This window comes from Sphaerulina musiva (genome assembly GCF_000320565.1).
Source record: "Sphaerulina musiva SO2202 unplaced genomic scaffold SEPMUscaffold_3, whole genome shotgun sequence".
Classification (NCBI taxonomy): domain Eukaryota; kingdom Fungi; phylum Ascomycota; class Dothideomycetes; order Mycosphaerellales; family Mycosphaerellaceae; genus Sphaerulina; species Sphaerulina musiva.
The window spans coordinates 2247237-2274320 of record NW_016017385.1 but is presented as its reverse complement, the minus strand read 5'-3'; the positions used below and the strand labels follow the sequence as shown (position 1 = coordinate 2274320).

General features: G+C 47.9%; 7 protein-coding genes across 7 annotated transcripts; 3 read left to right on the top strand and 4 right to left on the bottom strand.

Annotated features, from left to right (window-relative positions):
- Nucleotides 1-10669: 10669 nt before the first annotated feature.
- SEPMUDRAFT_83338 (OPT superfamily oligopeptide transporter) lies at nt 10670-13013 on the bottom strand. The gene is made up of 2 exons (XM_016910332.1): nt 12112-13013; nt 10670-12049 (listed from the first exon to the last, which is right to left on the bottom strand). The coding sequence occupies exons 1-2, from the start codon at nt 12799-12801 to the stop codon at nt 10688-10690; spliced, it is 2052 nt and encodes a 683-aa protein (XP_016762866.1). The 5' UTR covers nt 12802-13013; the 3' UTR covers nt 10670-10687.
- A 416-nt stretch (nt 13014-13429) lies between these two features.
- On the top strand, nt 13430-14023 carry SEPMUDRAFT_41664 (uncharacterized protein; the record flags this gene model as incomplete). Its single annotated transcript, XM_016908837.1, has 2 exons — nt 13430-13724; nt 13782-14023. 2 exons carry the CDS (start codon nt 13430-13432, stop codon nt 14021-14023), a joined length of 537 nt encoding a protein of 178 aa, XP_016762865.1.
- A 1659-nt stretch (nt 14024-15682) lies between these two features.
- Nucleotides 15683-18392, top strand: SEPMUDRAFT_148369 (acid protease). The gene has a single exon (XM_016904879.1). The coding sequence runs from the start codon at nt 15875-15877 to the stop codon at nt 18215-18217; it is 2343 nt and encodes a 780-aa protein (XP_016762864.1). The 5' UTR covers nt 15683-15874; the 3' UTR covers nt 18218-18392.
- A 423-nt stretch (nt 18393-18815) lies between these two features.
- On the top strand, nt 18816-19373 carry SEPMUDRAFT_116004 (uncharacterized protein; the record flags this gene model as incomplete). The annotated part of the gene is made up of 3 exons (XM_016901213.1): nt 18816-18915; nt 19023-19158; nt 19241-19373. 3 exons carry the CDS (start codon nt 18816-18818, stop codon nt 19371-19373), a joined length of 369 nt encoding a protein of 122 aa, XP_016762863.1.
- A 266-nt stretch (nt 19374-19639) lies between these two features.
- Nucleotides 19640-22311, bottom strand: SEPMUDRAFT_40702 (uncharacterized protein; the record flags this gene model as incomplete). Its single annotated transcript, XM_016908796.1, has 2 exons — nt 19640-21992; nt 22085-22311. 2 exons carry the CDS (start codon nt 22309-22311, stop codon nt 19640-19642), a joined length of 2580 nt encoding a protein of 859 aa, XP_016762862.1.
- Nucleotides 22312-22991: 680 nt separating this feature from the next.
- SEPMUDRAFT_132342 (uncharacterized protein) lies at nt 22992-24413 on the bottom strand. The gene has a single exon (XM_016902486.1). It carries the CDS (start codon nt 24356-24358, stop codon nt 23255-23257), a length of 1104 nt encoding a protein of 367 aa, XP_016762861.1. The 5' UTR covers nt 24359-24413; the 3' UTR covers nt 22992-23254.
- A 176-nt stretch (nt 24414-24589) lies between these two features.
- On the bottom strand, nt 24590-26723 carry SEPMUDRAFT_148367 (alpha/beta-hydrolase). Its single transcript, XM_016904878.1, has 3 exons — nt 26205-26723; nt 25997-26144; nt 24590-25931 (listed from the first exon to the last, which is right to left on the bottom strand). The coding sequence occupies exons 1-3, from the start codon at nt 26638-26640 to the stop codon at nt 24875-24877; spliced, it is 1641 nt and encodes a 546-aa protein (XP_016762860.1). The 5' UTR covers nt 26641-26723; the 3' UTR covers nt 24590-24874.
- Between the last annotated feature and the right edge of the window lie 361 nt (nt 26724-27084).

Genomic DNA, 27084 nt, shown 5'->3' with positions numbered 1-27084 from the left:
GCCTATACTACGACCTACGCCTACGTTAAGAACGGAGCCGCGCTCGCGCGCGTAGCTATCGATTCCGCTATAGCCAACCGTAATGTGCCTACCTAACCCGAGACGGACGACGGCGACAGGTTAGAGTACTAGGTAACCGTTCGAGAAAGGAGACAAAGCTCGATGTTGTTCTTAATTATAGTAGTAAGGATAGATACGTTATTATGCTCGGCGGAGGTAAGGAGTATCCTCTGTAGGGTAACCGACCTAGACGCGGTTGCTGCCCTATTGCCAACTCTCGATATACTAGTTAGAACGGAAGTAGTACGTACGGTATACTAACTCTACGACGCGACCTTAACTAGTTACGATACTATATGTATATCGATTCGTAAGAAGTTCGTAGCTATAGCTCCGGACTAGGAGATCCTAGAAGGTAAACCAATCGTAGACGTATTCCCTAGTTTTGCGAAGATAGTAGATCGAGGAAAGGAGGCCCGAAATCGACGAAGGACGGCTTACTAGAACGTTATTAACCGATAGTTCGGTAGGGATATCGCTGCCGCCTAGAGCTTCCTTACTAGTCCGACGATGTAGGAGGTTTTGCGTACTAATTCGTAGGCCTATAATCTAGGCAGTCTAGCGGCTCTTAGTTCTAATCGTAGGCAAATACTACGCGCTCTCGCGGAAGCAGTAGCGTAGCGATTACTTACTTCTATTACTAGTCGATCGAAGATACTAGAGGTTACGGGAGGCGATTATATTCGTATACGTATACTGCCTGCCGACAAGCGATTAGTAGAACCTAGGGGGGAGGCAGAACAACGTATCCTACGGACATAATTTAGGTTTGTCTACGAGGGCGACTTTTACAAGATCGTAAGTAAGGGCTTTATTAAACCTACGCCAATACCTTCGGGGCTATCTATACCGCCGCCTCTACCGCTATTGTCCGAGTAAGCCTAACTCCGTCTATACTAAGGACGCTATAGGGAGCTAGACCTATCCCCGGACTATAAAGAACCCCTAAGCAAACGCTAACGTACGTTACGACCGTTGACGCCGGAGATACTATAGATGCCGGATAGTACTTCGGGTTAGAGCTCTATTAATATACGTAATCCGTTAGGCCCCCGGGGCCTTACCGGGACGGGCTGTATAGAGCCGGGCCCGGAGGCCGCAATCCCGACTATAGAGACAGAGCCGACCGAGGATACGACTAGCGAGGAGGTAGATAACGAGACTAGAGAGTTTACCTTTAATAAAGAGCTAGCCGAGGACGTACTCGCTAAGGGGGGACAAGTTACGTCTCGTATATATATGCCGTTGTCTATATACCGTTATACTCTTTACCCGGATACGACCAATCTATATCTTATCGGCCTATATATAGCTATACCCCTCTATTAATAGCCGGAGGATATCGTCGAACGAGGCGTCCGGCTATATATAGTAGAGGAGGACCTAGTTCCGTTGTACCGGCACTATACTAGGGTATTTACGAGCCGTAGGTTCGGACTTAAGTCAAATATCGCTATAGCCCTACTAACTACTCGTATTGCCGAAGTCTGCAGAGCTTATATTAATAGCCAGTTTCTAGAATACTAGTATTAGTACCTAGAATTCTTCTCCCTAGCCTACCGTCTAAGGCACGCGGGTAACGCACTTAGTCTATATACGTTCCTATCTCGAACATATATAGGAATGCTAGTTACTCCCTCCGCTACGCCTAATGTAGAAACCTTGGTTACTAAGCTCCGATTATTTATAATCGATACCGGCGAGCAGGCTACGTTCGATCTTATCGGCTTAGTTATAAAGGAGGGGGTTTTTAGGTATACCGAGACGATCTTTAGGGATATCGAATATAAGTTCGATATATACTTATAGCACCTCCGTCGTATAAATAGTCGCTCTAACCTAGGGTAGAACAGGTTATAGATATACAGTATAATTCAATAGCTCGTCCGCTAGGACATCTTATACTAGGCTTTGTACGCTTCTTTGTACGTAGATAGTAATTACCGTTTGGTATCTTATCCTTATTACGCGAAGTACTAGCACGGCGACGACAAGGGTAACGAGAATATAAGTTGTAATAGCTTCAAGTATATAGACCACAACGTTATAGATCTTGCGGTAGGCAAAGGTACTAGTTAGATCTAAGGCTCGGTATCGTTCGATAACGAGACTTATAAGGACTGTACTATACTTGTTTAGGGAATGTACTAGGACGAGACGTTTCGTAAGTAGGTAGAGGTAAACCGCGCTACCGGTCGTTTACAGAATAGCCGGATCTATAATATTACGGATAAGGAGCTCGGGCCTAAGCTAAGAAAGAAGATAGGTCTAGAGTAGTAGCTAACTCCGGTCTAGCGATATAGCGTCCGTATTACCGACCCCCGTATTCCTTATAGCGCGCTACCTTCGTAGGGCGTACGACGTACGATCCTCCCTTAGTTCGTAGCTATTACTAACGTAGAAACCGGAGAGATAGAGAACCTAAAAATAGGGACCCTTCAGCAGATTGTAGAGGTATACCGAACAATAACTGCCCTACTATCCAGCCCGTCGGGCTACCCTAATATATACAGTCTAATTCTGTACCGATTTCCTACCGCAGCCTAGTTAGATAGCCTTAGCCTAATCTTAGACGCTCTAGTTAGTCGCAAATCTTAGGCCGATATAGAAGTAATAAACGAGTTGAACTATATTACTTATATAAAATCTCTTTCTAAGTAGGAGGCGTACAAGCTTAAATAGTAGGCGAACGCTATTAAGAGGTACGAGAAGGTTTTCGACCGTATTCGCAATTCTGAGATACTACTCTTCGGGACCGCTAGTTACTTCTGCTATAAGGGTAACTTTGAGTTTCGACCGTAGCCTGATTTTTCTACTCTCGACTCTAAGTATATAGAGGAAGGCTCCGGTACTACGCTTAAGGGCGATATGTCCTAGATAGAATAGGTAGTACGTTGGTTAGGCCCCCGGGGCCTAACCGGGAGCTTCCGAATATAGGGAGGGTTTGGGTTTTTACAGTGTTTTTACGGTTAGGTGCCTTGTTTTCGACGGGTCGTTTAGGTCTGCTTTTCTGTACATAATCGTTAGATAGGGGGGGGGGGTTTGTTATACCTATGTCTACAGGACAGACATATAGGTAGGGGAGGGTGTATTAAGCGGCTAGGCGTGTTTCTTTTACGTAGGGCGTTAGGGCAGAGCCGAGAGCCGGACGGCCCGGGAGGGCCGTACTACTCCCGGCGGGTAGCTATATAGGGTAGTTTTCTTCTTTTCAGGACGAAGGAGAGGACGGACATAATTAGGACGTAGACGTACGGATACCTACTCTACTATAATTGATGTCGTTACCCTACGGTACGCTTTGTCTTCTAATATTACCTTTCCTGCTACCTACGGGCATTCACGCGTCCTTCCGGACCTCTACCTATCCTACCCCTTTTACCGCGGAGCTACGCCGCGACCTACCGTAAGCCGAGCCTATCCGATCGTCTACTCGAGAACGGTAGTAGGAGAGAGGGCTTTACAGTAATAATATATAGTAATATATTAGTATTAGCGCGATAGGCTAGAGAGACTAATAGGTTATAGTTTAGTATCATTTAGTTACTTTGTATATAGAATATCTAGTATGTTAGATTGCGTTTTTTACTAGTTTCTATAGATAGTAAGAAGTAGAACCGATAGAATATAGTAGGATTATTAGCCCTCTAGTACTCCTTATAACGTTAGTAGTATGCTAAGCACTTATAACGCTAGATACGATTAATTAGGTTAGAGAGATCTCTTAGACTATTACTAAGCTTAGATCTATCTAATAGTACCTCTATTAGTATTTCTAGCTATATACTGTAGTTTAGGATTAAGGGTAAAGAGATAGTAGCGCTAATCGTCGCTAAAGTTATTACGCTACCTAGTCTACGTTGTCTATATTAAATAAACCTAGAGTATAGGACTAAGCAGAACTATAAGTACAGATACTACTATATCCTTAGAATTCAAACCGATACTAAAAGTCTTAAATATAGAACTTTGGCTTTATAAGGGTTTTTATATATAGCGGGAGCATAAATTTTATATAGCGGGAGGCATTTTAGGGTTAACCCTAAAGTCTAGGCCTCAGGCATACTTCTTGGCCATATACGCTAATAGTACTACTTCCTCTACAAAGTCGATAGAGCCGGCGCGCGGATTTAGGCTACTACTAGAGCGATAGACACGACAACACGACGACGCGACGATACGACGAGATATACGCGAGATTGGCTAATAGAGAGATGCTGTCGATTATAGTAGGTAATATAGCCAAAGACAGCGGCAATCGCGTTTTCGGCTTAGAATTGATTTAGCTACCTCCGATAGACTATAAGTGCCTAAGGGTATTAGGGTTAACCCTAAGAGGCCTCCCGCTATATAAAAAAAGCCTCCCGCTATATATAAAAACCCCTTTATAACATACTTAATCAATATTTTGAGTTATTGTTAGAAATTAGAAATAAGCAGTTGCGATATATATAGGAGTAATCTTAGAGGTTAGTATATAAGAGCTTAATTCTTAATTGACTATCGGTATGTTTCTATTATATACTATACTAATTAGGAGGTATAAGTTTTATTACAGAATCCTATTTCAAATTAGTAGCGCTAAATATAAACAAGAAATCCGGTATATCTAGCAACTAATAATAGGCCTTTAGGTTACGCTTTTTATACTAGTATAGTAGGCAGAGGTGCCTTAGAGTCCTAATATAGAGCGTATAATAGTATTAAGCAAGCGATGTACCTCCGGATTATTAGGTATATTAAGTATAGCTCGGATATCTTCTAATATAGTAGTTTAGTAGTAGGGGTTAAGTATACTGTATAAGGAAGAATCGCAAACTGTTCTTAGTTTATATACGTATCTTAGTATTAGTACCTTTTAAAGGAGTATTAGGCAAACCGTCTATCCCTTTACTTAAGCAAATAAACGACGTATTTATAATACAATATATAGCGGTTACGTAGTTACTTAATCTTAGCTAGGCTACGTAGGTAGAGTAAAGGGAAGGCTAGTAATAAGATAGGTTATATTTCTAGCTACTCGGTAAGTAAACGTTCTTCTACGTTAGGCTAAGTAAGAGCCGGTTACTATTGTAGTTCTAAGCTACTAAGAGGGGTATAGTAGCGCTAACCTATCGCTAGAGATCGTCTAGGTTGTTATCTATAGTACGGTTAGTATTTATTACTAGAATCGTACTACTGTTAAATCTATTAATGTTAGAAGTATCTTCTTTAATAGAATTAGTAGGGTTAGCTTCTAATTATAAAATACGTAGGCGCTAATTACGGGCAATTATATACGGCGGGAGCAAAAAATCTAAATAGCGGGAGGCCAAATTTGCCTAAGGCAGAATGTATATTCCTTTGCTACTGCCTCCCTACTTTTAGAAGAACTAAGGTAAGACAAGGTCCGTAGGGAATCAAGAGACGAAGGTAGAGATAGAGCTGCCTATCTAGGCAATCAAGAAATAGGCTCGGAAATAGAAATACCTAGGTAATCAAGAGATAGAGATAGAGATAGAGATTTCCTACTAGGTAGGCAATTAAGAAATAGATACGGCGACGGGCACGGCGACGGATACGGCGCGATAGATATAGGGCGCGATAGACATACGGCGCGATAGATATACGGCGCGATAGATACGGCGCGATAGACATATAGCGCGATAGATACGGCGCGATAGATACGGCGCGATAGATACACAGCGCGATATAGACATACCTAGCGATAGACGCGGTACGATAGACACGGCGCGATATAGGCACGGCGTGCCTTATACAAACTTGACCTCCCGCTATTTAGATTTTTTGCTCCCGCCGTATATAATTCCTCCTAATTACCTATACCTACTTTATTTTATACTAACTATTAGCGACTTAATCTATAATATTAGTATAGTATAGTAGATCAACTTAATAGTTAATTAATACGTCTCGGTAGCTAGGGTAGTTTACCTTTAAGAAGCGGAGCTAGGCTAGTATAACGTCCTGATATACTATAAATTCTTTTGTAAATTATAGCTAGTATATATTAGTATTATTATTGTTAGCATCGGTAGGCTTAAGAACTACTATATTTAGGAGCTTATTATATACCTTAATAACGTCCTTTAAGAATAAGACAACGTATTTATAGTAACTCTATTATTAGCCTCGAATTTAGAAGCATTCTACCTATATAGGGTACCTTACTTCTTAGTAGTACTACCTTAACGAGATGTACTACGACTAATATTGTAAATATTAGTATACTCGATGGCTTCAATAGTAAATATTTATTATAGGCGTAGATTAAACTACCGCTTATTATATATATTGTATATAGTTATTATATTGGAATCGAGGGTATTGTTAAAGTTAGTTAAGAGAGTCTCGTTAAACACGGACATATAGGTTAGTTAAGATCGTTACTATTAGTAAGTAGAGCCGGACTATTACTCTTATTAGTAAGAAGCCGAGTAACGTAGTGCTTACAATCCCTCTATAAGGCGCTAACGTTACGTAGGTTGCAAGCTTTAAGGGATATAGTTGTTATTATCTAGATTGTCGTAGTTATCGGCTACTATAGTAGTAGACTTAGTAAATTAAAAGCTAGAAGTAGCAAATACGTATAGTATCGACTTATTAGCGGTATCTTAAAGGGGTTCGTAATCTAATATCTAAGATTCGATAGTACTAGAGCCGTGCTAGATAATATAGACAGACTATATTAAGATAACGGTAGTATTTAGCAACGCTAAAGGAATTCAAGATAACTATAGATAGCTAAAGACATCGTCTATATTCCGAATTAGTAAGCAATTAACCTATATTGCGAACGAGATTAAGGATTATTTATATTACCTAGGAAATTAATTGATACTAAGTATCGAATCGTAGATCGTTCGTATAGATAGGAAGAGTAGATAACGACAATATAGCAATCGGTAGACGTCGGTTTAGGCTTAGGTTTAGGTCAAGTACGAGTAGCTATAATCAGCTACTAATACTAAATTAGCTTGTAATCGCCTAATACTAAGTATAGAATCGTAGGTCGTTTATATCTATAAGCGTTAATAACAAGCTAATAGGTAGTATAGGTACTAGTAGTATAGGGCCGGTAGTATATATAGTAAGCTTCGTCTTTTTAGAGGATAGTAGGCTAGCCCTTAAATAGCTAGGTATACCTAGTACGACCCTATAGCAGTTAGTATAAACTCTTCGTTAGGGTCGAGATCCGCTCGATTAAATAGGCTCTTAAATAGAGTATAGAATAGTGTTAGTTTATCGCCGCCGGCTACGCTATAGGTATAGTAGAGAGAGGATTAGTAGGTATAGAGTATAGGGTATAGTATATAGTATATAGTATATAGTATATAGTATATAGTATATAGTATATAGTATATAGTATATAGTATATAGTATATAGTATATAGTTCTATAAGTTAGTTAGCGCTATTAAGTTTTTACAAATATCGGTTTGCTAGACACTTTATTAGAAGGTATATAGTTTAGTAAGTTAGTAACTTATCGGTAGCAGTATATTAGTAGCAGTATATCGGCAGCGGTATAAGTAGTTGTTAGTAGTAGGGCTTGTCGTTGCTATAGTATCGATTTAGGTAGATTAGGTATATAGTTACTATTGTTAGTTGATTTTAGTATAGGGTTCTATAATTTAATTTGGATTATCAATTTGGTATAAATTAGTCTAGATTTGGTATAGGGTTCTATAATTTAGTTAAGTATATTAATCTAGTATATCTATAAATTAGTTAGTAGTATATATAGTATTAAGTATTTAAGAACGTAGGTTTGGTTTAGAGTTTTTTAGAAGGTATATAGAGGCAATTATATGCGGCGGGAGCAAAAATTCTAAATAGTAGGAGGCCAAATTCGCCTAAGGCAGAATGCCTACCTACTTTTCGAAGAACTAAGACAAGACAAGGTCCCTAGGATGCCTACCTAGGCAATCAAGAAATAGGCATAGAGATAGAGATAGAGATAGAGATAGAGATAGAGATAGAGATAGAGATAGAGATAGAGATAGAGATAGAGATAGAGATAGAGATAGACAAGGCACGATAGACACTACGCGATAGACACTATACGATAGACACCGCGCGATAGACACTGCGCGATAGACACTACGCAATAGACGAAGGCACGGCGCGATATAGACATAGCGCGTTATAGACACAGCGATGGATATAGCGATATAGACACGGCGATAGAAGCGATAGACATAGCGATAGATATAGCGATAGATACTACGCGATAGATACCGCGCGATATAGACACGCGTACCTTAGGCAAACTTAACCTCCTGCTATTTAGAATTTTTGCTCCCGCCATATATAATTCCCTGTATATAGCCTAGTATATATATAAATTGTTCGATAGTATTATATAGCGGTAGCGGCGTAAATACCTCTTTAGTATATTAATTAGTAGTAAGGCTTGTTATTGCTATCGTTGCTATCGTTAGTAGGGCCTATTATCGTTTAGTATAATAAAAGATACTCGGTTTAATAGTATATTAGTAGTAGTATATTATTAGCAGTATAATTTCTTTAATAGTATATTAGTAGTAGATATCTATAGCAGTAGTATAGTTTGTTGTTGTTGTCGTAGTAGTAGGTATTAGTAGTATTAGTAGTATAATGTCGGTGTTAATATAAAGTAGATAGAAGGAGGTTGTATAACTTAAAGTAGAAAGTTTAAGTATACTTATATTATTATAATACGTTATACTAGAGGACCGGCTTTGAAAGCCGCGCTCTATATATATACCTTACTATACAGTACTACGTAGCGCTGCGCGCTACGTACCTGTGCAATATATACTACGCATATTGCGCGCGCGTTTAATGCCTCTATTAGGCATAGTAGTCCTTCGCTTTACTACGGAACTACGTAGAGGTGCCTCCGGTAGTTAATATATAGAGCTTTTTTTTTCCTTAGCGCCTATAGCGGGCTATTTTGAGGTAGTAACTGATTTGGCTTATCGTACTATCGCGCCCTACCGCTACTAATTAGCGTATATGCTCTGATTTCTTTTTCTTTTACCCCTTATATAGATTGATTGGCCCCTACTCCCCTCCTGCGCCTAACCTACGCTAGAGGTCGTTCCGTGCCAATTATAATACATTACTTAATAATTAGAATAGGGTCTACCTCTAGACAGAATTCGATCTGCCCTTAGCCCTTGTTAATAGATCTTTTTAAGATAACATTCAAAATCAAGAATCAATACTATATATCGCTTTTCCTTTAGAGCTTTGATAGTATATTACCCTATATTCTATATTGGAGATCTTATATTTAGATTTAGTAATGTAACCGGACTAAAGATTGTCTACCTAGTATTTTCTCTAGAGACATCTAAAGTAAGGAAACACTGTCTATTATATAGGATATAACGATTCATTACGTAATTGTATACTAATATATAGGCTAATTGCCTATAACTATCATATAATTAATCTGGACGTCTATAGAGTAACTAGGTTTAGTACATCTACGGCGCCGAAAGTCTGTCCTCTTACCCTAGAGGGTTTACCCTAGAGGGTAAGTTAGCTTTGTAGACTAGATACTTAATATATAGTTTGAAGATATTAATCTTAAGCTTCTTCGAGGACAAAGGCCCGAGGGCGAATCCAACGGTAACGTAGCATCTAACGGTTACGTACCTAACCAGTCCGACAGTTAGTAGGAATACTAAGAGATATAGTTATAGGGTAGCCCTACCTTTTCCTAACTAAAGTTAGGAAATAGAATCCTAGAGAAGGCTTTAGAAACTTCTAGATTATAAGAGGAGGGCTAGTAGCCTCTCTAGATAGACTAGTACCTAAGCAAGAATTAAGAGACCAATCATATAACCAATCATATAACCAATTATATAACCAGTCTAATATCTTCTAGAATACTTTAAAAACATGTTTTTAAGAGCTATATGTAAGTCTATAACTTTTCTCTATATTGTATACTTAATACTAGAGAATTCTACAAGTTTAGAGTCCTGAACAGCTATAGAGACTTAGCCTCTTAGGCTCTTAAAGATTCTGCTATACTCCTAATTAGTTCTAAGGATACATAAGTGCTTACGTTCCGTATATACAACCCTCTAGTACTACTATAGAGGAGATATAAGGATCTATAGAGTCCCCTCTAGATAGAATCCTAAATAATAAGCATTTTATTTACCCTCTACTCCTACTCCTACTCCCCCTACCTTCTACGATATCCTAAGCTAAGTTAAAATCTACTTATACCTAGGATGTTCCCATTTGTTTATAGAGAATATGTTTGAATAAACGAGTTTGATAGAATTATAGCGCTTGCTTGTATTTACATTATCTCTGCTAAGGATACATCCAAGTTCTAGTAGAGAAGAAGACTACCCTCTATTTTAGCAAGATCAGCCTACGTTCTATACTACTAATAGACCCGCCTATAAGATATACTGAATAAGTCTAGGAGCATCCAAGTATTGTGAGTATTGGCCATTTAATCTAGAAGAGCTCTCGAATCGCTATAAAAGTAAAGGCTAAGTTCGGTATTCACCTTGGTATTATTCGGAATTTGAAGGATAGCGGTAGGTATCGAGCCGGAATCAGTGCAGCACATCTTGTAATATAAAAAGCAGCAATATAGGCAAAGCTTCTTACTTGGCTTATAAATGGGGCACCTTTCCACTAGCCAAGCCCAAGTTAACGATACTCAACAATCCCTCCCCAAGGATCAACCCACTAGCCAACACAATCAGCGGCGTCTCCTCTCTCTTTTTCCACCCACTCCACCACCACGCCATCAACCCTCCAATGGTCCTTGCAAGCGTAAACGACGGGGTATTGTACATTCCCACTGCAACCGCAATGCCACCAGGCACAAGACTCGTCCACCAAGCCTTTTTACCTTGTCCGTAAATCCGCAACGCGGTGAGTAGAGACCACAAAACAGCAGCTCCAACAGCAAACTCAAACGTCCTCGGAGGCAGACCAGAGCCTGTCACGAGGCGTGCAGTGAAGATCCAGACATATCCTGTAGGTATTTGAAATTGTCCTCCGGGGATGGTGTAGACACTCGTATACAAGCGATAAATACACGCACTTACGACAGCTCCTACACCCGAGCCAATGAGTTGGCCCCAGAATTGTGCCTTTGGTGATGCACCTAGGAGATGCCCGCATTTGAGATCCTGTAACAGATCACCAGCCTGGAGAGCGCCGGCTTCGCTGATTCCACCGGCTATAAGATTTATGGTTACTGCATTTGGTGAGTTCGAGGGGACGACAGCTGCAAAGATTAGCTGTGTGAGTTTCGAGATACCCGAAACTGGGTTCAGGTCGGTTTCTCCCAGAGCTCGGACGCCCATAATGGAAAGGACGAGGGCCAGAAGGAGAGCGAGGATGGTGAGACCGATGGAGATGATGCCGGCGAAAGAGTACTGGACTGCGAAGATACAGAACGCGAGGGCGAGTATCAAGCCAATCAGGGTGGTTTTGATGCCGATTTGGTGTTCCGGTGGGGCGTCGTATTCTTGTTCTTGAGCATAGTCTATGGCAGAACTACCATTGGGATCGTTGGAGAGGTTGACAGGACTGTAACCTCGCATGATTGGTGTTGTGATGTCGTGGAGTTGGCGTTTAAGGCCCTTCTGTTTGATGCCTTGGACCAATTCGGAGCCATATGTGCGAACGTACCAGATTGTGGGTCGGAGAATGAGCCAGCCAAGGGAGACGATGGCGTCTGCGAGCATTATCGCCAGACTGACCCAGACGATCCAGCCTTTTGAGCCGGTGTTCCAGTCGTCCACTGGGCCAGATGCCCAGCCTTTGGACTTTGCTACAGGTGAGAGAACGGCCCAGCCGAGGACTGCCCCAAGCAGCATGTGTATAGTGGTCGCAGGACCCATAATGATGCCTTGGCCGACATATGCTGGACTCGGGTTGAGATTCCACACCCACTTCTCAGACAAGTAAAGACCCAGGAAAGGGATAGAGTGAAGTTGGGGCACGAAATAGGACGCGAAAGTCTGTCACTTACCATCAGCGCCAGTCCGTAGCTGGTCTTGGTTACTATTTGTGATGTACGTACATATGCACCAGAGATGCCAAAGGAGGTAGTCAACAGTCGAATCTGCTGTTGCCAATCCTTTTTCTGTACATCGGTTCTGCTATCCTTTCGTGTCAGGGGTTCACTGTCGATGCTGGGCCGAGAAGCAGCATCGCTGATGAAAGCTTGAGCTTCTGCATCGCCAGTGCTATTGGACATTTTCGATCTTCTCCGACGGGTCTCGGCATGTCTTTCGACCTCGCCCTCGACGCCGGTCTTCTCGCCACCATGCAGGACACCAATCATCAGCGCAGTGGCAGTTCCCGAGGGAAACTTCAGCTTCTCACGAATAATGACCTCTTTGCGGAGAGGCACGGCGAACACGACACCAAAGAAGCACAGCCCTAGCGCCCACAGAATCAACTTGGCGAGCGACAAATGAATCCCACCGCTGGCAAGGCCATCAATTTCCGGCATACCAGCGTGGAATACAGCGCCCGGCGGAGTCTCACTTGGCTTCAGCAGAAACTCCAGCGCAGGCACCACGCCCACGAATCCACAGCCGAGCGGCATAGTGCCCACTGAACCTGCAACCGTCTGCACGAGCACATTCTCTACCTCGCTGAAGTCCTTGCCCAGGCCGAGGCTCTCGAGTCGGCCGCCAACCGCTCTCGACATTGTCCGCAGGCCCTTGAAGTACGCGAACCCAATTAATGCACTTGGCATAGCCATACCCGAGATCCATCCTGTCTGCAGACCAAAGTACGTGTTGGAGAAGGCTATCAACACACCGATGAGGGTACCCGCCACTAAGGCGCGCAGCGTGAACTGAGGCTGTTCGGATTGTCGCGCGAGAAAGGCGGCATCGGGTTCGTGGCCGATGGGGGCGGAAGTGACGCTGTTCTGCGGTGCGAGGTCGCGGTCGTGGTCGTGGTCGTGGTCGTGGTCGTGGTCGTTGTCATTGTCGTTGTAGTCATCGTTGCTGCTGCCACGAAGCAGATGTTCGCGGTCTCCTCTGTCCGGCGCCATTATCTGTGACTGTACATGTACACCTTGTAAGACATACGGCGAAGGAGAAGTGAAGGTGCAGGTGAGGTGAGGCGACAAAGAGTGCTCTCTTTTAACTTGAAAGGGCCATCGACGTCAATGAAGGACGGGAGATAGGCACAATCACGACATCCTCGTGCGGGTGCCCCCACAAAAGCTTACCTGATCTATTCACATTATCCTTGTCTGCCAGCTGCCCTATCACATGTAGTCACTCCAGTAATGCACGAAATTCTCTTCCCACCTGACCTGCCGAGATTCACGGATATTCACTCGCAACATAAGAATGCCCGATCTCCCTCATGGATGGCGGATGAGAAATGCCGACGGCGAGAAGGTCGGTCCACCAGTGGAAGAAGACGGCAACTACCATCTCTCCGGAGACGAGGACGACCACCACAGTGCAGATGGCAGCGAACCCGACATCGCATTGGCGGGCATTGACTTGAAACCTGACTCGGAGGGATGGGACGATGTGGAAGATGACACCGAAGACATCAGGGTCAAGTGTCTCTTCTGTGAGGCACAGTTTGGCGGCGCCCAGGCCATGAATGAGCATTGTGCAAGTGTTCATGATTTTGATCTGGCAAAGGTGCAGGCACAGCACGGTATGTGGAAACTCCTCGTGATTGGGAACCAGTGATAGAAGCCAATGTGCGATATAGATTTGGACTTTTACTCATCCATGAAGCTGGTCAACTACCTGCGAGCTGAAGTCAAATCGGGAAACGCCAGGCCAGAGGTCAGCAATGCAGAAGCGTGGGCGGACGACAAGTACTTGCAGCCGACTCTGGAAGATGACGCCCTGCTTTTCAATCTGGATGACATTGACGAGCGCCCTGTCCCTGATGAAGATGCTACAAAGGCGGGAGCTGGCCAGTCCATCGATGCTATAATCCACAAGTAGGCCGGCCATTCCGCGTGTTTGGACCACTCGCAATAAAAGCTCCGCCAAAGCCAGAGCAGACCTCGCCGCCGCCGCCGACGACGACGACACAGATTGACAGTCGCCATGGAGCTTCTGCGATCAGATGTCGGCTTGTTGCCCCGCGGCAGTAGATGAATGCAGTTCACAGTTTTTTCATGTCCGCTTCAGTGGCACGGATTGCAACACCACCTGCGCAAAGGCATACACAAACTCTGCTGCTGCAATCGATGGGCACAAGTACGCCACCAATCGATATGATGACATTTCGCAGCACTGTAGCAGCAGATACTTGGAGTCAACCCACACCAGCCTCGGTTTAGAATTGACAGAATCGGATCTGTTCACCCAACTGTCATTTCTCGCTCTCGTGTAGATTGTGGTAGTAGCCTATTCCTGCCGTTGTAGAGACATAACATGCTCCGTATTGCATGTATTATCTGGTGTTGCTGACGATGGAGGTGTGACTGACGACGGGATGCTTTCGTGATCGAGGTGCACAATGCTTGCCAAGCATCTACTTGGATCCAATACGTGTGGTAAACTAGAGTGACAAGCATTGTGTCCAAGGCCCAGCACTGTGGAACATCGATCGATCTAAGGGTAGTGACTCGATGTCGGTATAGTATGAACTTTTTGCTGTAGAGATAGAGCAGTCGAGTACTCGGTGGACTGCTCCGCGGGGCTGGCGTATTTCCCAGTTTCAGGATATACCAACTTCGATCGTGGCAGAATGACGAATAGGTCACAGGCATGACAGTTCTCCAGTTGAGCATAGGTAAGGTAAGGAGGTATATATATATATATCCAGGTATCCAAACGTTGCACCATGATCATCATCATCACCACCACCAGAACAAGTCAATACGGGAACAGATCAATAGCACAATTATATATTCGAGGCTACCTACCTGACCTTCTTCCATTTGACTTCGCCAAGAAAGCAAAAAACCAAGCAACCGCAGCAGAAGATTCAACGACGACGATAACAAGAACAACGACGACGACGACCACATAGACAAGAAAACAACCGCAAGCACAACCGCAAGCACAACAAGAAATGTGTCTTCCATTCGGCTCGCGCCGGTCCCGTCGCAATCCCCAGGTGGTTGTGGTAGAGAAGCCAGGGTACGGACGAGGCGGAGGAATGACGGGACGTGCGCCCATGGGAGGTGGTGGTGGGATGTTTCGAGGCTTCGGTGGGCCAAGAGGTCGTGCAGCAATGCCTCCTCCACGAGCGAGGATGGGAGGTGGACGTCGCTGGTAAATGACCTAGGCCAGCGGCCAGCCTCGCTAGGCCTTGCGGAGAGGAGCGGGAGGTGATTTCCATTTACTGTATATTGTGCGTTATGCCCATAATCTAGTCTATCCACTGTTACGAGAAATACGAATGTTGATGATATTGATATTACTTTTACCTGCATGTACCTTACCTACCTACCTGACGGTCCTGACCTTACCTACCTTACCCAACCTTACTATTCCATGTCCAACATTCCGGCGCTTCAGTACAAGACCTATATATATAAGGTACCTATATATATATAGACACATACATAGTATATACATATATGACGCTGCTGTTTGCAACACTTGTGAATAAGCGACACCGTACGACTGACACCGTACACGGGGCCTAGGCGTACACACAATCATCGGCACCTCATGGCTGCTGGCATTGCACTGGCCCAGCAGGAGGCTAGAACTAGCCGCCAAGAGCGGCGATGCTGGGGGTTCAATGCTCCGTGCAGGGGAGTTCTGCTGAAGCCTGTATGCCTGGTATCCAGGGGGGACGGGGGGGAGACGACTACAGTACATAGGTGATTACACCTCATGTATTGGAGCGAACGTGGTGTCGAGTATTGTCTGCGATGCTACTTGATCGGTGTTGTTGTTGTTATTGTTGTCGTCGTTGTCATCGTCGTTGTTGTTTCTTGCAGCCCGCTGGAGAGGCCCAGCTTGGCCGGAAGGGACGACGAATGTGAACTCGCGATGCACTCCCGCTCCTTCCCCTCGAGACACCTCCCACGGCAGATCCTGCCTCGTGCTCCTCTGGCGGCCCTCGCTCTTGCTCTTTCTCTGGCTTTTGCTCTTTCTCTGGCTCTGGCTCTTGCTCTTGCCTCTGAGATTCCTCCGACGGCACACACGCCACCCGTCCAGCTCTCCCGACGAGCCGCCGATAACAGCAGCAGCAGCAGCAACAACAACAACAACGCGACTGCCTCGGCTGCAAGTCCCGCGCCAATTGCGTTCCCGCCCAGTCAACACTGGGATGGCGTTGACGGAGAGTGGTCGTCATTCACGCTGCGAGTCGGCACGCCCGCGCAGGTGGTGCGCACGTTTGTGTCGTTCGCGTCCTACCAGACCTGGGTCGTGCTGCCCCAAGGCTGTTCTTTGGCTGCCGATCAGGCCGAATGCGTCGCCGCCAGAGGAGGCACCTACGACAACCACACCTCCTCCACCTTCGTCCCGCGCGGCATCTACGACTTGTGGGTCGCCAAGAACCTCGGCTATGAGGGCAATGCCCTCTATGGCTATGACACTGTCGCCCTAGGCGGCGGAGATGACGGCGACGGCGGTGATGGCCATGGCGGCGGCGGCGGCGGCGGCCCGTCGATTGAGCACACCGTCGTCGGAGCGCTGGCCGTCGAAGACTTCTACCTCGGCCTCTTTGGCATCAATCCCAAGCCCACCAACTTCACCAGCTATGACGATGGCTCCCCCAGCTACATGACCTTGCTCAAGCTGCACAACTACATTCCGAGCATTTCTTTCGGCTATACCGCTGGAGCAAAGTACCGCCAGCGACACACTGGCGTTCCCGCGTCGCTGACACTGGGTGGCTATGATGCCTCCCGCTTCGTGGACAACAACGTGACCTTCGTGTTTGCCGCTGACAACGAACGCGATCTCGTCGTGGGCATTCAGTCCATCCAAACCACCACCACCACATCTTCCTCTTCCACTCCTACCGAATTGCTGCCAGACCCCGTGTATGCCTATATTGACTGCACTGTTCCAGAGATATGGCTGCCTATTGACGCCTGCCAAGTCTTCGAGAATGAGTTCGGTCTGGTCTACGACAATGTATCGCAGCTGTATACTGTCAACGACACGCTCCATGACGCTCTCGTAGAGCGAAACGCATCCATCACCTTCAATCTCGCACAGGGAGTATCAGGCGGGCAGCTGGTGCCAATAACATTACCATACGCGTCCTTTGATTTGACTGCGAAGCCTCCCTTTAAGGGTTTGGAAAACAGCACCCGCTATTTTCCACTACAGCGTGCCCAGAACAGCAGCCAGTACACCTTGGGCCGAACCTTCATGCAAGAGGCATATATTAGCGTGGATTGGGAGTCTGCGAGATTCAATCTGTCACAAGTACTATGGGATCAGACTGCGCAGCCAAATCTTGTGCCAATCTTGTCTCGTTCGAATGCTAGTGAGCATGCCCCTGCCTCGAGCCCCGGAGATGGCTCTTCCTCGAGCTTGACCACTGGTGCCATCGTGGGCGTAGCGGTGGGTGCGGTAGCTGCAGTCGTATTGATAGGTGTCTTGCTGCTCTTCTGGCTCCGTCGCAAGAGGCAGGCTGCTGCTGCTGCTGCTACTGCTCATCAAGCAACACGTGGAAACCTGGAAGATGACACCAGTAGCGGCACTCCAGTCGGTCTGAGAAGAAGCGACAGTGATCATGGAAAATCAGAACTAGCAGGCTCTACGTCTTACAGCGAGAATAAGCGATTACTGTCTACAGTGCCCGATATGAGCACCCCAGGCGCATCAGAGCCCTCCTCCACTCCTATTGCTGGAGAAGGAACGTACTCCAGCTCACAGAGTGGCGCTCTATTCTCTCCAGTGTCCGCAGTTATTAGCGAGGCCGACGGCCGAGAACGGCACGTCTTCGAGATGGCTGGGGATCTGCCGCCCATCAGAGAGAAGGACGGGAAAGCGCTGACGGAAAAAGAAGCCTTGCAACACCGAGAACAAGTTTACAACGGGATCAATTCGACTACTCCCACCTCATCACAGCCCCCACGGGAAGGTGTCAGGCAGCCAAGGCGAATCAAGCCTGAGGACGTTGTCGACACTGGACAGAGTGTCAAACCTCGTGACGAGCTGACACACGGGAGATTCTCGTTTGACGGTGGCACAGGCGAACAGCTCTCCCCATGACTTTTGGACTTTTTTTTCTTTGATATTCAATGTTGAGTAACAATAGGGAAGCGAGGCGTTCGGAGCCACGATACCAGAGGGAAACGACATCTGTCGCTGCATATTTCTGTTTACGCCATGTGCCTTACCATGCTCAAATCACATTCACAACGTATCTATATGATAGAAGTTCCTGCCCACGATGCCCTTCCCCCTTCCAGCAGTTTGAAATTGGCTTCTGTGCGACGCTGAATATTCAGCCGTAACCAATTAACCAGACTGATAGTTCGTTACAAATGGCTTGTTGCCTTTTACCACTCGACACCACGCGATGCAGTTCCACTTGGTACCTGCATGACGACGATCAATCCTTCACTTCAAACTGGTAACATATGACATCACTAACACGTAGGTTTTCCACATTACATGGACGTATTCTCTAAGAGGTACATGTAGCGTGTAATGTCATTAAGAGGGGCAGCAGTCTCCTTCTCTTGCACTTCCATCCCCAAAACGACATCCTTACCACACTTGAATCCCTTGGTTTCGTTATTATAAACAACAGCGACGAATATCTCCAAGTTCCAGACTATACTCCAAACACAACAGATCCCTAACCATGTCCGCCCAACAAGACCCATTGGAGATTGCCAAGCAAGCCGAACGCGACTTGAACACACAAGAAGCAAAAGGAAACACCAAGCGAGCAGGTGATGAAGGTACAGTATACGACGATTCCACTAGCCTCCTCTCTTTCCTCCACAGAACAAAACATCAAGACGAAACAAGTCCACAGTCTAATCAATGCCTCTCCCGTCTCATATAGTCGACGCATCCGGCATCGACGAAAGCGCAACGACCAAATTTCCCGGCTCAACCGTCAAGGTTGGAGGACAAGGAGCGGGCAACAATCGTGAGATTCCCCTCGAAGAAGGGGGTAGCATTAGCAAGGAGACGGGACAGTAAGGCATCCACCCCTTCTCAACAACCTGTCTACTGTTTTGTCAGTTCTGATTGATGTGCGTGTGTGTGCGCGCTGGGCAGGCCAACCAAGGCAAAGGACTTTGAGGGAGTCGGAGGTCCAGAGGATAAGGCAGCTATCGCTGCTGATACTCGAGGAGGAGATGATGATATCACTGGCAATGTGAGGCAAGGAGGCGAGACTCGTCGTCCATAGATGGAGACATGAACCTTGATGGACTACAATTGTCACTGTCAGAGACCAAAACTTGGTTCGTGCAGGGCAACTCCAGTGCAGCAGAGGACAACAGCGAGGAGATGGGAGTAGGAGGTACTCGGAAAAAAAAACATTACCAGGTACTGGCTTCGAAGTACAGCTTTTCCCGAGACATTGTTCTCGTCTATGCATAATGTTATTGTCCTCCAGCCAATCAAAACGCCAATCTCACATGAAAAACAGTGCGCTCTGCCATGACAATCTGTTCAGTAGAAGCTGTTCCTATCACGATGACTTCTCACAGGGACAAAAACAGCGCCCTGCCTCGGTCTACTTCCACCAATGTCAATACTGGATATCTCTCTCGACAATGCGTCATCGCCATACCCTCCCGGTGAATGGGAAAGGGGAACTTTTGGCGGTAGCGACGGCGGTCCATATGCACTGTGACTTTCTTCTCGGAATGAGCGTGATAGCTGTTTTTGCTGCTGTTCGTAAGGATCAGGCACCGGGTGGTGATTGTCGTGATTTCTCGAAATGTCCATCGGCGGCTCCGAGGCATATCTCGGTTGCGACGAAGCCTTCTTCAGCACGCCTCGAATCGTCGTCTTGCCTGAAGGAGCAGGCTGTGCACGCTGCTCCGGCAAGTTTGACCCGGGTTTCATTCTAACATTGATAACAGTATCCTTGGATAGACTTCGTGGCCCGAATTCCTTCTCTCTACCCAGCCCATAAGTCTTTGTTGGTGTTTTCTTGGCTGGCTCTGGAGCCCAAGAGTTTACGGGAAGATGGTCAGAAGGATCTATCTCCTGTCCGTGCCATCCGACAATGGGACCTTTGCGAGACTCTGCCTCTGCGAAAGGCGCAGCTGGATTGTGTACTCCAAAGCTATCAGGGGAAAATGGGATGGATGATCCACTGCCCTCTGACATTGACGGCCGTGGGGAGACTGACTTTCGTGGCATGGAGATCGTCCTGGAGTTAGCAGAAGTCGATAGAGGGCTTGCCTCCGAGGATTCGAAGGCTCGCACGGGAAACTGCAGGCTATACGTGCTTCGCGGCGCTGAAGCTGGCTGTGAAGGTTGCGGCGCCGGTGATATCGCTCTAGGCTTGATCAGGGGCACCGAGCTTTCCCGAGCGCGATCATAATGATTGTATGCGATGTTCTGCTCTGGAGTTCCATACGGGTGGGGACTTCTTGCTCTGGGCACTTCTTGAGACAGTGGGTGTGGCTGCCGCGAGGGAGTGCCGTATGCCTCCGCGACGCTGTTGCGTCCCCCAACTTGTCTGCTGTAAGGCGAAGTCCGAGCATGAGGTAAGGGACTCTGCTGTCCGGCAGGAGAGGAGAGATTAGGTGTCGAATGATGGCTCGTCTGGTATGGCGACTCGCCTCCGAATTCGTCGAACGAAGGTTCTCTGGTGTGACGTCGGTGATGTGACGATATATGCTGCTGGCCGTAGTCGCGCTCGATGCTCTGCAAAGGCGACGAGTTTGGCGCATACTGCTGTCTCGCGGAAGGGGGTGTACCACCATGTCTGGGCATCGGAGGTTGATTATGCGGTGTTCGATAGTGAGGCACTGCAGGTGCGCTGTTGCTGTGCATTGGGGGCGGCGGAGGTGGGGAAGATGAGTCTCCCTCCTCTTCCACGTACGCCTGCTTGTCCGAGTAAGCACCCGCGAAATCGTCATGCCACCCTGGCGGGACGTCGTTTCTTCTTTGACGCGAAATTGCTACTTGTCGATACTGGTGGTCAACATCGGGCATTGGCTCAGGATAGTCTGTTCGGAGCTGGTAGCTGTCATCGAATGCCCGTGGCTCGACTTGATGCGTGATCGGCACAATTGGCGCAGAATGCGAGTGAGGGATCCCTATATGGCTCATCGGACGAGCTTGAGACTGCAGCCGGGGCGCATGGCGAGGCTGTGGCGCATTAGAGCCTCGCGGTCGAGTGCTTGGTCCCAGTTGTGGCAGGAAATCGGGCTGCAGGGGATTTACCCCATACGCATCGTGGATCTCTGGCTCCGGATGCTGCTCGTAGCCCTCATAGCGCTGGCCCAGCGGCAACTCTGGATGTGCTGCCGGCGCAGGTGAGTGGCTCTGCGACAACGACTGGACTCCCGTCTGGCCAAATAGGGTTGTCTCGGACTGTGGATAGTTGTACGTCTTGACTGCAGGAGGTGCCGAAGTCATTCGATTGGCGACCTGGAGATCTCTGGGACCATGCTTTGCTCTCCCCGGCAGGGGTCGCTCGGGTATGACCACTTCGGTCGTGGCTGGTGCATTTGGATTTGTGGGCAGTGGCCTCCTCTTCACCTTAGGCTGCAAAGTTCCGTACTGCTGTCTGAGCTCCTCCGCCATGGACACAGTCTCCTCCTTCGTCTCCGACTTTTCCCGCGAGTCGTAGTATGTGAGCTCGACTCGAATTTCGCCAGCGTACTTTCCTTTGCACGTAAGTCCCTGCCATAGATCGCCCTTACCGCCTCCAGGCAGGATAATGCTGTCCAGGTCCACCCAGGCCTCACCAATGAGCGCTGTGGTCTTGTCCTCGTTGAAGACGGACATCTTCAGCTTGTAGTAGTCGGGTGAGTCGTGAACAGTGAAGCGGAGTTCCTGGTCCCTATCACAACACGTCAGTCAGTCAGCCTCCTCACTACGGTCACAATTCATCTTGATTCTGGCTGTCTGTCTCAAGATCAGCGAACGACGTACCATCGGGGCGTCTGGCCTCCTCTCTTGTCCACCTCGGTCTTCCTGGCCTCCTTGCCGAGTCTCGCAGCGCAGTACGGGTTCTGCTTGCCCATAGTCTTTCGGTTGGGCAGGTTCTTGCCGCGGTCGACTATCACCACCAGAGTTCCAATTTCAGGCCCGTCGACGGTCATGTCGGCAAAGATGCCAGCGGCGTGGGGGCCATTGTTCGCCATTTTCGACGTCGTCATGTCGGGCTCGGGCGTGGGCGTCCCAGTGAAGGTGGCACAGCGCGCGGTAGGCTCAGCGATGCAGAGAGTGAGTGGGTGTCGGGGAGGTGTGTCGGCGTGTTTGCCAATGTGGACTGACGCAACGGCAGAGGCGCATGGCTTGGAGATGAGAAGCTTGGTTCTAATCAATCTGCGGAACACATTGCTGATGAAATTGATGGGCGTGCACCGCAGGGCGCTGGAGGAACGAGCGGGTGTATGAAGGGTAGTGGAACAGGAACGAATGTAAGGTAGCGTCAGTAGATTGCGGTGGTTGTTGCTCAGGCCCCGTCTTGAGTTGTACCTCGTAGCATAAGTAAGGTAAGGCAAGGTACAAAAGCATCAATCACAAGTGATAAAACGTGTCGGGGTGGCTGACAATAATGTGGCTGGGCAAGCGCGCGCCGGGGCACGCGTCGGGTACAAATGATATTGCCCGGGGTGTCTCGGCAATCGGAATGTGCATCTTTGTGCTTATACCTACGCTTCTACCGTTCTACCAGGTACAAATTACAATACAGTAAATAATGAAAATCAGTAAAATCATTATATCATATATGAATCAAGAATATCGTGCAATACCATATGTCTTCTGCTGCCATCGTGACGGAGCCGCAAGCGGTGGTTGCTATGGGCCATGGCCGCGGACACTGTGTTTGGTTGGCATTGTTTACTATGTAGGAGGTACCTTATTGCAACAACTCACGACTCACGACTCACGAGCCGAAAAGCCGCTCCAGAACTTGGCTGTCTGGGACATCCTTGCAATTATGAGGTCGAAGCCATCACCATTGCGCGCCAGTAGCCTCGTGCTCGGACTTGCGGGATGAAATGCGATGCTGGGCTGGATACGACAGACACATGTGACATGGCAGATTGAATGCTCATTAGTGCCTAAGGTAAGGTAGCGACGGGAGTGCTCTCCTCAGCTCAGCATCGTCCAGTCTACTGCCACGATCCAGCTACAGCCTGCGAGATGAACCTCCCAAGAAGGCGCACGCACGCCAATAACATTGCCTGGCTGAGCATGGGCATGGCTGGCTCTCGCTTTCCCATCCGAGATCAGCAACAGCTGCAGTCGAGCGCCATCCTGATGTCTGCCTTGCACCAGAACGGGGCCGTGGCCAGATACCGAGTCCACCATGACCCGATAGAGATATGCCTCGCCCTGCAAATAACCCTGACCTCTCCTGCTATGTACTGCAGACTGACCGGTCTCTACGACCCATTGTTGCAACGTCGCTGCCATACCGCCAGGCACGAACTTTTCTCCTCGTCGATGTGGAGAGAATGCTTCCGGTAGTGGCTCCAAATTCTCCGCTGAAGCTGCGGGTGACTTGAGGAACGCTGGGCGTCGCGCAGCACTACTTTCGTTCGCCGCCGAGCCAGCAATGCTGGATGCGCGAGAGAATTGATGCGGTCCATTACGCAAAGTAGAGGCAGGCGTGGTCGGTTGTTTGAACATCGAAGGTCTCACCGGCGAGTCGAAAGCGGCTTCGAAGCTGGCAGATAGATCGTCTACCCTGCGCCGTTTTGGCGAGTGAGGCAACTCCTGTGCCCAGCCACAGGGCTGAGTACAAGATTCTGTCGTTGGTAACGCTTTACGCCCAGAGTCTAGCATCCCATCATCATGATCATGACTGTCCGTCAAAGACGTATCTTGCACGCTTTCGATGCGTACCAGACTAGGTTTAGTATTCGGTGTGCCTTGGGGCGCCCGAGAAGAGGTTGCTGCATATCCAAAGTTGAACCTAGGAGTCTGCGCGAATTGATCGGAGCTCGACTTGGATTTCGGCGTAGACTGAATGAACCCGTCCCCTCTGGATGATAATGTCGCAGGCTTTGTTACTACTGTTCGCCCTGCTGTGAGGGCAGGGACCACTGCGGACTCGCTAATAAAGCCATCTCCTCGCAAGCTCCCCGGGACGGTGGGCTTCGTGCGATCTTGTTTGGATGGCGACGCTCGTCGTCGGCCCGGCAGGAAACGGTGAGGTGATTGCGACTGAGGAGCCATATTTGAGGTATTCATTGCCGTGTCATGTACCAAGGAGAATTGCAATCAGACTGTATACACTTCAGGTGGCATCTTGCCGGCCTGTGTCCTAAAGGAAAAAAAAAGAGTCACTGTCGTGGCGAAGTCTCGTGGCGGGCATGGTGACGTGCGGCCTGAAGCCCAAGCAAGATTGAAAGACGCGCCCTTCCCATCGTGCAAGAGCGTCTTTGGACATATATGTGCAGGACACAGGACATCTCAATGGAGGATACATGATATGAGGCACCTCATTTATATACACGGCCATGTATATATTACAGGTAATGTACCTATTGAGCTACATACCTCATAGGCTCATAGTACGTGAATTAGTATTACCTGAAGAAATGGGCACCTTGGCACCGCGTTACTTTCGCGTCCAGCTGGGCCGCATCTGTTTCCACTTGAGAGAGCTACAGGTACCTCCTACATTGATCTCCTCGTTGATCTCATGATATACACAATCGCAAGACATGCAGTCATCTTCTCGACAGTGCATGTACCGCCGCTTCTCTAGAACAGCGCCATGGAAGAATTATGATTCCCAAGGTCGCCGCTCTGCGTCGTGAAGTCGCTGACCTCGCCCAGGTTGTCGATCCTGCCCAGGAGGAACTCGAGCTGCCTGTAAGCAGCCGAGGGCGCATATTGAGGCACCATGTGTCCAGATAACTCGACCGTGCAGAACGTCAATCCACGCTCAGTGTGCCACTTTCCAAAGTTACCAGCGGCTGCCAATGTCGAAGGGCTAAATTCGGTGTGATATGGAATGTAAAAGTCGTTCCACTGGTCTGGCCCCTTGGAGAATCCTTGGGCACCTCCCCACGTCATATTCTGGATGGCAACAATGCTTCCGTTCTTGATCAAGATCATGTCCAGTTCAGCGTGAGCAATGATGGTCTTCTTGTTCTTCTCGATCACTCGGGGAAGAACACTGAGTGCAGAAGGAGGGCTGAGATCCGCGTACAGAACGCCGTCCGAACACTCCGCCCAGTCACCAATGGGCGCATTGATAGCTTTCTGCACATCGGTGCGGTTGAAGTAGATGCTGGCACCTTCTGGGAGGTAGTCAAACGAGCCAGGGAAACCGAGCACATCCCATAACAGAGGACAAGTCGTGGCAACCTGGTAGACATCCCAGCAAGGATTGACAAGCATGGCAGCATCTGTGATGTCGTTGAAGATGCGGCATGTGTCATTCTGCTGGTCAACGTCTGGCGGTGTTGGCAGAGGACCTGTAGGCGGAAACACGAAGGCTTCCTCCATGAACTGCTTGTAGCCGCAGTCCTCGTGGCGTTTCGTCAGTTCTTGCATGTAGCTTTGATTCAAGTTGAAGAGATTGTGCCAGTGCTCCACAAATGGCAACGCTGGTATGTCTCCTTGAACGACGTGGTAAGTCAGCGATGGATCGTAGAACATGATGCTCTCCACGTTGTAGTACTCGCTGTCCGTCTCGTTGTGCATAGCATCTGCAATGTATGGGACGTAGTAGCCGGCATAGCTCTCGCCGGTAATGTACACCTTGCGGTTCTGCAGTCCAAAGGTATCTACAAAGTTCTTCCAGAAGCCCAGGCTGTGCAATACAGAGTCAGTAATGTGCCCAGAGACTCGACGACTTCTTCAGCTAGCTCAGCTTACAATTGTTTTGCGACCTCGATCTCATCTGTAGCTGGTGTTGTGCCCTTTTGCGGACTGAAGCCTGTACCGGCGGGCTGCTCAATATACACCACATTCGTGAGATTGACCCAGGTCCAAGGGTTCTTGACTGGCTTGAAGGTTCCGTACTCTGCGTTCTCACATGATTAGCGAATGCGCTCGTGCAAGGGCGTTGCAGGGACGAGCTTACGCCACGAGAACGGCCCATTCTCTTGAAGCACTCCCTCCAGACTACTGCATCCTGGCCCTCCGTTCAGCCAGATGACGATCTCATCATCGGCTGCAGGATTGGGGGTGGGGAAGAACCAGAAATATAGCTCGCTGACGTCCTGGCCTGGACCAATGGGCAGGAGACCAGCGTATGACTCGCCGATATGAAAGTCCACTTCCGGAATTGCACTGCCATTGACAGTGAAGCGCTTCACAGCCTCGGTCTGGTTGATCACGGGAGTCGATGCAGAGGTGAAGACGGTGCCGGCGTTGGCGGGCGAGGAGTGCGGCACACGCTTCGCAAGATGTGGTAGATTTGTCTTCCTGTCGTAGATGGTCGGGTCTCTTCGAGCCAGAGCAGGAGGTGCCAGTGCTAGGGCCAGGACCAGGGCGGCAGTCCTGCATGATGGCTTCATCTTGGCTTCGAGGGCACCTACCTGAGGCTGAGGCAGAGGTGAGTGGAAGTTCTGGAAGCAAAGTGGAAGGAATTTCAATGAGAGTGGAATGTACCTACCTACCTACCTATACCTTACCTGACCTTAGCTTAATAAAGCAACTGCCCAGGAAGACAAGAGAAGGCAAGAGAAGGCAAGAAGTCGGCCGAGAGAGCTTGCATGTGTCCATCGCGCCTTCCGGAGATCTGCCTCCTAGCGCACCTCATCCATACCTACGGGGCTATCACATACCTTATCCAGTAGGAGTGTAGGAGTGGACCACTAAGGTGTGCCTTCATGTGCCCACCTTACCTTATCCATCCACAGCATCGGCTAATACTGCTATCGCAGACCTTAGCGCCACACGAAGCGAGCCCTTTTCCAGGTTCAGTACATGTAGTCGTAGTTGTACCTAGGAGCTAGGTC

Excerpts from the sequence above, each read along its gene's own strand:
- SEPMUDRAFT_83338 (XM_016910332.1), bottom strand. The coding sequence starts at position 12,801 with ATGGCTATGCCAAGTGCATTAATTGGGTTCGCGTACTTCAAGGGCCTG. Across the intron at positions 12,050-12,111 it reads TTGGCATCTCTGGTGCATAT|ACTTTCGCGTCCTATTTCGT; the intron begins GTACGTACATCA and ends GGTAAGTGACAG.
- SEPMUDRAFT_132342 (XM_016902486.1), bottom strand. The coding sequence starts at position 24,358 with ATGAATACCTCAAATATGGCTCCTCAGTCGCAATCACCTCACCGTTTC.
- SEPMUDRAFT_148369 (XM_016904879.1), top strand. The coding sequence starts at position 15,875 with ATGTATTGGAGCGAACGTGGTGTCGAGTATTGTCTGCGATGCTACTTG.
- SEPMUDRAFT_148367 (XM_016904878.1), bottom strand. The coding sequence starts at position 26,640 with ATGAAGCCATCATGCAGGACTGCCGCCCTGGTCCTGGCCCTAGCACTG. Across the intron at positions 26,145-26,204 it reads GAATGGGCCGTTCTCGTGGC|AGTACGGAACCTTCAAGCCA; the intron begins GTAAGCTCGTCC and ends GTGAGAACGCAG. Across the intron at positions 25,932-25,996 it reads ATCGAGGTCGCAAAACAATT|CCTGGGCTTCTGGAAGAACT; the intron begins GTAAGCTGAGCT and ends TGTATTGCACAG.